Source organism: Onychostoma macrolepis, chromosome 04 (assembly GCF_012432095.1).
Source record: "Onychostoma macrolepis isolate SWU-2019 chromosome 04, ASM1243209v1, whole genome shotgun sequence".
NCBI lineage: Eukaryota > Metazoa > Chordata > Actinopteri > Cypriniformes > Cyprinidae > Onychostoma > Onychostoma macrolepis.
In genome coordinates, this window is record NC_081158.1 from 13,124,202 (window position 1) to 13,133,904 (window position 9,703).

General features: G+C 35.3%; 1 protein-coding gene across 5 annotated transcripts; it reads right to left on the minus strand.

Moving 5' to 3' along the window:
* Positions 1–1,154: 1,154 nt before the first annotated feature.
* On the minus strand, positions 1,155–9,267 carry LOC131539407 (gastrula zinc finger protein XlCGF8.2DB-like). 5 transcript variants are annotated; one of them, XM_058773985.1, is made up of 5 exons: positions 9,180–9,266; positions 8,474–8,510; positions 8,165–8,305; positions 7,393–7,549; positions 1,158–4,438 (listed from the first exon to the last, which is right to left on the minus strand). In XM_058773985.1, the coding sequence occupies exons 4-5, from the start codon at positions 7,475–7,477 to the stop codon at positions 3,492–3,494; spliced, it is 1,032 nt and encodes a 343-aa protein (XP_058629968.1). In that variant the 5' UTR covers positions 7,478–7,549; positions 8,165–8,305; positions 8,474–8,510; positions 9,180–9,266; the 3' UTR covers positions 1,158–3,491. The 5 variants fall into 5 exon arrangements, with proteins under 5 accessions (XP_058629972.1, XP_058629971.1, XP_058629968.1 ...); XM_058773987.1 differs by lacking the exon at positions 8,474–8,510 and having other exon boundaries at positions 9,180–9,225; XM_058773986.1 differs by lacking the exons at positions 8,165–8,305; positions 8,474–8,510 and having other exon boundaries at positions 9,180–9,267.
* Between the last annotated feature and the right edge of the window lie 436 nt (positions 9,268–9,703).

Sequence of the window (9,703 nt, forward strand, 5' to 3'; positions counted from 1 at the left end):
ATGTCTGCATGAGAGAACTGCTCTCCCCACAAATACTCCTAAAAGCCCCTAAACATTTGTATATTGAACAAATTTTGACACAAAACATTACAATGGAAGGAGGGACAGGGATGGAAACAAGGGCAAGATAAAAGAAACTCCCAGGTTGTCAAGATAAGATAGAAGTCGGAGAAGAAACGGGTGAAACAGAGTCAACCGCTAGCTGAAATGTTAACACTGAAGGGAAATTAGCTTGGAGAAAATACTTGAAGAGCTAAGAGAATTCAGGAAGGAAAATAATGAAAAACTAACGGATATCAAGGAAGATATCTAAAACTTCAGACTCAGCTAGAGACTAAGCTGTCAGATCAAGAGGGCAGGTTAGACAGGATAACATTAAAATACAGGGAGGACAGCGGAAATGGCTCATCAACAAAATCATGCTCATTAACGAAATACTGAATTATGGGCTGGGTCTCAATCCATCGACAGAGCTCCATATTAAGAGAGCTCATAGAGCTCTGGCGCCAAAACCAACGGATAGTGCGAGACCGCGCTTCATTATTCTGTAATTCCTGAGCTTCAAAACAAAGGAAGACATTCTGGGGAAGATGTGGAGAAAAGGAGGCCTAAAGTGTAACAATGCCTGAATCACATGTGACCAGTGTTGGGCACGTTACTTTAAAAAAGTAATTAGTTATAGTTACTAGTTACTTCTCACAAATAGTAACTGAGTTAGTAACTGAGTTACATCATTATAAAAGTAACTAATTAACAGGAAAAGTAACTATTGCATTATTTTCAAAAAAACTTTCAAATGTCAAATAACTTTGGATGCCCCCAATATTAAATATGTTAAAATAATGAAATGGACACTAAAGAGAATAAATTATTATTATAAAACATTGTACATTAATCTACACTATGTATCTACTGACACTTAGTATCAGTCAGTGAAGCATTATAATATAATATTATGATAATTTAATATTATATGATGATAGAACTTTAGTAATTAGAATAACCAAGTATGAATGCATATTTGTCATCAATATAAAACCCACTAAGGATTAATGAGCTGCTGGGTTCATGAATATTAATCACATTGTCTGCGTTCACTTGAATTGATTTGCTGAAATCAAAACAGGGACGATAATAGGTGAGCGTCAGCCAATGAGATTGTCGTTTGCGCATTAGCTCCGCCCACTACCAGACAAACCGGCAGTTCTTAAAAGCTGAAAGTAATCCAAAGGAACTCCGTTATTTTGACATGAAAATACAACAAAGAATATCGTTTACATGTAGCGCATCAGTTCTGCATGTTATGAAAGACTCTCTTGCTCTGTATCTTTCTTTGCGTGCGTGTATGTGAGAGAAAGTGACGGCGAGTCGTGCGCCTTCACACTAGAGTTTATGGTACGTCAAATACAGCTACACTGCGCATCCATTCAGATGAACTGAAAAATTAAATTCTAATAATATAATATAGTAACGCCACATTTTATTGTCAGTAACGGTAACGGCGGAAACAGTAATTTGTTTGATTACTCGTTACTGAAAAAAATAACACCGTTAGTAACGCCGTTTATTTTTAACGCTGTTATTCCCATCACTGCATGTGACCATTATTACCTCCTGTTGGTTTTAAAGAAATGTAAAGACTATGCGCAGGCAAGATCAGGGGGGTATTCCAGAAAGCAGGTTATGTGACATGCCTGGGTATGTTTAAGGGTAAGAGAATAAACTCAGCTTTCGGTTCCAAAAACTGCGGTGACTTTCAGGGTAAGTAGCCATAGCAACATATGCTCTGGAGTTGGTTACACTGTCAGAAAGAAAGTTACAAAACTACCTTTTAAGGTACAAGTGGCTATCACTGGGGCGGTACCCTGATGGTTACAATTTTATACCCCAAGGAACAATTGTGCACACTGCAATGAATGCACAAAAGTGTACCTTATTAAAAGCATCCTCAGGGTACTGTCCCAGCCATTTTGATCCTTTGGGTGTCCACATGCATGCATAAATAACAGCCTTTACAGCTGTGCTGAATTAATGTTCAGTGTTGGTCATGTAACAACAATGTAGCATGCTACTCTGAAACATTATTTGTTGCTTATTGTATACTGTTTCACACTATTCTTGATTTATTTTTTTTTTTTTCAAAATTCCATACTTTTCCACTCAAATTTCCTAATCTCTCGGTAGATTTTCAGACCATATTTAACATAAATGGTTCATAGAGCATTATTTTCAGCTTTATATTTGGTATATAGTACAGTCATCTGTGAACATTTTTATTTTCTCAGGATTTTTTTTCATTGATTTTCTCAAAGTGACAACATAGAGTCCCTAAAATAAAATAAAAAATACATAACCTTGAGGTTATGTAATACGGTGCTAAGAAAATAGTCTGAAGAAACCCGAAATGCTTATAACCTGCATTTTGCATAATGAAAAAGTGCACCTTGAATTCATTGTCATATTTGGCGATCACTAAAGAATCACTAAACAGCTACCGTGAAACCTCACTTCTTGTACGATAAATTTATTTTCATTAAATAGGAGCAAAAGTCTGGAAACACAAATATTTTTCCATACTTTTTTTTTTCCATACTTTTCTAGACCTGGAAAATACTTAAATCAAATTCCTTACTTTTTCATAACCCCGTAGGAACCTTGCTTTTACAAAGAAAAACTGAAAACTGGAAATATAAATCTCAAAATTTACACTTGAAATATTGTTCAAAATGTAATTATTTACTTCTGGAAAAAAATAAAATAAATTACAATCTAGATGCAAGCAAAATCTTAATAGGTCAATACAATCCTTCTAATTAAATTATTATTACTGTGTTTCGGTAGTGATAAATTTGGGGAGAGGACAAATATTCCAAAACTTTTTGAAAATACAATATGAGAATTAACTGCACAATTACTCGAAATGTGTACCTTGGATATTATACAATTTGCATACATACAACTTTTTTGGAAAAAGACAATTTTATCAAGACATTTCCAACTCTGACTTTGGACCAATTCTGTAGAATGGCCCACATAAAAATGAAAAATAAAAGTCATTTAGAAAAAGCATATTGCTTTAAACAAAATCCAATAATGTCAAGAAAGTAAAGACCCCTGAAATGTACATAATATTAGAAGATTATGACAGCTGCTTGCAAATCAGTTACCATGATAATCTCTAGCCAATCAAAAACAGGTTTGCCTTTTCTGTTCATGTCCTCTCCTCTGTTCATGCTTCAAATATTTTAAACCTCAGCAAAAGGGTTAAGACTTTCCCTTATCATTTATAATATTTAGGACTTTTATGGACTTGTTGTTAAAAGTGAATTTAATGCCATTACATCCTTTTCAAGGACCCACAGGTACCCTACTTTCTTCAGACTGAGTGCACATGTGCTCCTTTTTCTAAATCTCTTACCACTTTCAGAACACTGCAATTTCTTGCCAGAATGAGTTTGCAAATAACTTCATATTTATTTGACATGTGAAACTCACACTATACATACTCGAATAGGCCTCTCTGTGGTGTGAACTCGCATGTGGGTATAAAGAGTTGTTTTCTGTCTGAAACTCTTTCCACATTGTTCACATGTGAAAGGCTTCTCTCCAGTGTGAATTCTCATGTGAGTCTTGAGGTTTGCTTTTTTTGTGAGAGTCTTTCCACAGTGATGACACATAAAAGGTTCCTGTCCCACGTGAGTTATTACATGGCTCTTAAAGTGTTCGCTGTCTGTGAATGTACTTCCACATTGTTGGCATGTAAAACAACTCTCAATTGAGTGCATCTCCATGTGCTTACTAAGGCCTTCCTTACGTACAAAACATTTTCCACACTGATCACATGCGAAAGGCTTCTCTCCAGTGTGAACTCTCATATGAGCCTTAAGATTTCCTTTTCGGTTCACAGTTTTTCCACACAGTTTGCAGGTGTAAGGCTTCTCTCCGGTGTGAATTCTTATGTGAGTATAAAAGGTTGCTTTATGTGGGAAACGCTTTCCGCACTGACCACATACAAACGGCTTCTCTCCAGTGTGAATTCTCATGTGAATCTTAAGATTATCTTTTCGTGGGAAGCTCTTTCCACACTGTTGGCAGGTGTAAGGCTTCTCTCCAGTGTGAATTCTCATGTGAACCCTAAGATTATCTTTTCGTGGGAAGCTCTTTCCACACTGTTGGCAGATAAAAGGCTTCTCTCCAGTGTGAATTCTCATATGGATTTTAAGGTTTTCTCTCTTTTTTAAAATCTTTCCACAATGTTGGCAAATGAAATGACTCAGAGTTCCAGTCTTCTGAGCTCTTTTTTGAGAGGAAGTCTTTTCAGTCTGTGAACAACAAAAAGATATTTCTCCAGTAATAAAATCATGTTTTTCATGCAGATATTTCTCTTCCGTTTCGTTCAGATCTCGACTCTCCTCTTTCAGCGCCATCAGGTCTAAGGCTAAAATAAAAAGACAAATACTTGTTAAGCCCAGTTTAATTGCATAAAGCAACGGACATAAAAACATTCAGATATTTAAAGCATCAAAACCAACAATTCAGCTGTAAACAGAGATGACGGACTCAAGCACTACAGGGCCATTGAAACAAATGGGGGGCACAAACATTTAAGTGAGTAAAATAAAGGAGGACAAAGTCTTTTGTATGTGCTACACTTCCTGCTGCCAGCTGGTGACGACCACCTCACTAAAACTTTTTCACTAAAAATGTATCAACATGAAACTTATCAAAACCCCTATCATCTTCAAATATCTTGGCATCATGGTGACTAAGTTTGATGATGATCACATGGATCCCCTAGAAGGAAGGCATGCACTATTTAAATACAAAATAGCCAACTTCCGTTGGGTGAAGCTAATAATTGTAATGTTGAAAGTTGTCCGACTTGATAAGAACAGTATACGTACAGAGTTTGGTGACTATAGGTCAGGCATCCTCAAATCTGGCCCACTCCTGCAGAGTTTAGCTCTATCCCTAATCAAACTAACCTGAGCATGCTAATCAGAGTCTTCAAGATCATTAAAAAAAAATCACAGGTAGGTGAGTTTGATTAGGGTTGGCGCTAAACTCTGCAGCAGATTGGCCCTCCAGGGAAAGATTTGAGGAACCCTGCTATAGGTAATACTGACCTCAGTACTTCAATCAAAAGGGGGCACTACATCCCCACTCAACGTCTATGTATTAGAATTTTCCTACACCCAATGGCTGACAACTCTGATGTGCATGCAGAATTTCATGAAATTTTAAACATGTTAAGAGCATCAAAACACCTGAATGTACAAAGCCTCAAAATCTTACAGTTGGGCAAAGCTAATAATTGTAGATTTGAAAGCTGTTTGTGTCATTGAGAACAATTACAAGCATTAGCACGGTTTAGGTCCTATCTATCCGACCACTGTTTTTCATGTTTGATGAGACATCTATTTATTTACACAAAGTATGGAGTGCCACAAGGCTCAATATTAGGTCCTCTGTTTTTCTCCTTGTATATGTTCACCCTGAGGGACATTATAATTTTTTTTTTTTTCACAGTTATGCCGATGATACTCAGGTTTATATTTTAACCTGAAAACACTGAACAACTTAACCAGTTAATGAAGTGTAGCATTAATATTAGGGCTGCATCAATTAAATCAGGGGTGCCCAATCCTGCTCCTGGCGATCGACTATCCTGCAAAGTCCAGCTCTAACTCTAATCAAACACACATGAAGCAACTAATTAAGGTCTTCAGGATCGCTTGAAAATTCAAGGCAGGTGTGTTGGATTAGAGTTGGAGCTGAACTTTCGATGACAGTCGATGGCCAGGAGCAGAATTGGGCACCCCTGAATTAAATCAATAAAATAAACAATAAAAAGAAAGTATTTTTTCGATCAGGTAGGGTACAAGTGATTTCAAAACATTTCAGCCTGTTTATATATATCGTGTAATTATTTATCTTGTATAAGATGCATTTGGTTGAGTTGCGCTGCAGTAAAGCGCTTCATTGTAGTACTATTATCTCTTCAGCACGCAGCATGAGCAGTACAGATAACAATGCAGAAAATTAACAGGGCCTAACTAACTATGACTGGGCCTGCCATATACATAACATGAACACTATTATAATAAAACGCTGTGAATTTTTAGAGTTTAGTAGTAGCCGCGTTTCTGCAAGTTGTTGCGTGAAGAACGCATCCACAAATGGAGTTCATACAGAGCCACGCAGACACGTTCATGCATTTGGGCCATTTTGTGCAGATAGCCTATAAGAAGTAATATGAGATAAATCCCATTGATTAAAACCTTGCTATCGAATGCTTCATTCTACTGGTCATCTTCAGCGCGCAGCTCAAAACAGAAATGCAGAATATTGATAACTACTGTCATACATAACATTATAATGAAAACACTATTGTAAAAAAAAAAAAAAAAAAAAATTTTTTGTGAATTCTTAGGGTTTTGCTGACATTTAATGCCGTCTTTTAATCAAAACATAAAACATTATTTTTGTATCTGCGAGCCATCCATTACACATTTTCCCTTTGTGTTAATGTCAGTAATTATGACTGTTGAATGTCTGACTTGACTCTTGGCAATGTATTTTATTGTATTGTTCTTCTTTTTAAATGTTATTTTCTTCTGCTCCCCCTTTCCAGCCATACAAATAGTAATACTTTACCTGCAACTGCCTAGAAGTTGGTTTGTGAAAAATTTAAAAGAAACAAAAGAAAACATCTATGTGAACAAATATATTTTGGCATGACTTTCAAATGTAAAAAAAAAAAAAATATTATAATTCAAAAAAAAAAAAAGAAGAAGAAAAAAAGTATGCTTATGCTGTTTAAATGAAACCACCATGAAGCCTCATGTCACTTGGAATCTGTTGTGGACCAGAATGATTATTTTCAATTACTTATTTCTTCCTTACTAGTTTGTTTTATGCACTGTTCATTCTATAGGTATGCTTGGACTGTTGGGGAAAACTAAAAAAATATATATTTAAAAAATAAAATTAACAAATAAAAAATAATGATTGTGTAGAAAATTCATCTTAGGGTAGTGTTTTCATCTTAGTTTTTCCACTTAGAAACAATTAAACCGTTTGATTTATTGTTTTGCAGTTTCTTATAAAGTTACTTAAGTAACCCCCGCCACTGCCCTTTAAATGAAGAACAAATATTGCTGTGTCAGTGGTCCAAGTGTTTTGTTATTTTGTTACTAGGCTGATGTTAGTGACATATGACTTAGTTATTGCTTGATTCATCACTTACTGTTGTGTATAGTTATCGAATGTGTGACATGTCAAAAATCATTTTCCAAATAAAATAATTCTTTAATATCATTAATTTCTGTAGAGCTGGACATTTTAATAAGAATCAACTGATTGAGTTCAGCTTTGAGAATGAAAACCAACCTGTTTGGTCCTCAGTATCTTCATGTTTGACTCTGAATTCTTCTTCAATCTTCAAGTCTTCACTCTCCTCTTTAATAAACGCCATCTTTATAATAGCGTGTCACATGGATCTTAGTTGTTTCAGCAGGAGCTTTTCTGTGTATTTGGACACTTTGTTCTGTTTAAGATGAGAATTAAAAAAAAAAAAATGAAAACTAAATATCTGGGTGTGTCTCAATCAGCTCCCTAGCTCAGTAATCAGTGCACTGGTAAAGGTGCAGTCAGTCTAGGGTGCACTTCCCAGAAGCAACTATGGTCGCAAGTTCCGTGTTTACCAATCAAGTTCAATGGAACTAACAACCATAGTTAGCTAACGATGGTTTTTGGAAACGCACCTCAGACTGAGAGTTTATAACCTTAAATCAACCTGGGGTGTGTTTCCCAAAAACAACTATGGTCACAAGTTTCTTTGTTGCTGATCGTTACCGGCCATTGGAAAACGCACCCCTGATTAACTTACATTCAAAACCAACACAACAAATGAATAAATGAACACACTATACAGGCATTTCTCATATAGTTATGATTTATATTCGGTATTTATTGAAATTTTTATTTGATTTAATATTATACTTCAGTTAAAACAATTGGTTTATAACACTTTACACAGGTTGTTTATAAAGTCATTACACGTTTGTTGTTTTGAGCAGCGGCTGTCGTCAGAGTGCGGAGATTCAAGCACTTAATCGAAAGTTGCTGTGTTCGAAATTTCATATAATCACACTACTCTTACTATTTCTGCAGTGTCCAGTTTGTATTCATAGCTTTCAGTCACATGACTGGCTCAAACACCTGGAGGGCAAAACATCCATAGTACTGCAGCACAAGCCTGTCAATTTTCCATCTGTTTCCAAGCCGCAAATATTTAGGTCACCTTTCAAAAGAATAAAACAAAGGATATATGAACAAAATGCAAGGTTTGGGCATATTATGTACCCGCTGCAACATTTCAATCACTTAACAGCTAAATGGTTGTGAAAACACTTAAAGTGCCTTAATGTATTTAAAACAGTGATATTAAAAATACAAATTCAGTACACACCTTATTGATTATAAGTGGCCTTTTCCACTAAGTGTAACTGCCAAAAAGAAAATAATATAATTGTTCAGTTAAAGACAGCTCAGCGTTGATTTAGTTCTGTTCAAACTGTACAGTTCATTAATTATTAAATGAGTTCAAATGTGTAGTATGGCATTGTTTACTAGTATAAACCCTTATTAACAAGGCTTTGTACAAATAACAGTTAACGTTAGCACAAGCTAACAGCCTCGACAGCTGTGCTGAATTAATGTTCAGTGTTGGTCATGTAACAACACTGTAGCATACTACTCTGAAACATTATTTGTTGCTTATTGTATACGGTTTCACACACCATTCTTGAAAAAAATAGTAGGCAGATGCACGGTGTACTAAGCAGTAAGCTAGTGTGCCATTTCGAACACAGCAAGTGAATCGTTTTGCGAATAAATTGGTTCAGTTTCGAAAAGCTCCGTTTCTCCATCACTACTCGCCAGTGACTGAAATCGTGTGATTACCGATAAAGGGAGCGAAATGAGACGCATCTTTTCTGTTACTCATGTGTGGATGCGCTTTACTCATGTTAAATATAAACACGAGAATAAAGTAACAGAATAAAGCATTATCATGTTACATTCGGTAATACAGTTCGTTCTGCACCGCTTTAAAAAATAAAAAAATAGTTTGAACGGTTTAGATTAAAACATTAATGCTTAAAAACACACTGTACCTTTCTTAGACACAGATGCAGGAGCGCGACGCCTTCTCCCGACGTCACATCGCCAGACCAAAATAAAAGTCTTGTTATCTACAACCACTATAGGCTCCAGTACATATGAAATAGACAAAAGAGGAATTGATAATTACATTATTGGTGAAATACATATTAAAATACATGTTGTCTAATGATGTGATGAAAATATTAAGAACTAGTTAGTACTACTGATCAAAAGTGTGAAAATTTGCTAAAAAAGAAAAACTGTCATGTTTGGGTACAACATTAACAGATTACTTTAAAATGCAAATAGTGACAAATGTGATTTATTAGTTAAAGTATGAATTTATAAAGCAGAGCTCAGACATACAGTATTAAAATGCACATAATAGTGTAAGTGGATATAAAGTTCATTTGAGTCTAGAATACCTGAAAAAGGTTTACAATGTCTCATTTATATATATATATATAATCAGTATGAGATAAAGGATTTTTTATTGACAGCCTATATTAAAAAGAATTTTAACATTGACAAAACA

What these genes read in the sequence shown, in the direction of transcription:
- LOC131539407 (XM_058773986.1), bottom strand. Translation starts at nt 7,477, where the DNA reads ATGGCGTTTATTAAAGAGGAGAGTGAAGACTTGAAGATTGAAGAAGAA. An exon ending in AGATACTGAGGACCAAACAG is followed by an intron (nt 4,439 to 7,392) that starts GTTGGTTTTCAT and finishes TTTTTATTTTAG; the next exon opens with CCTTAGACCTGATGGCGCTG.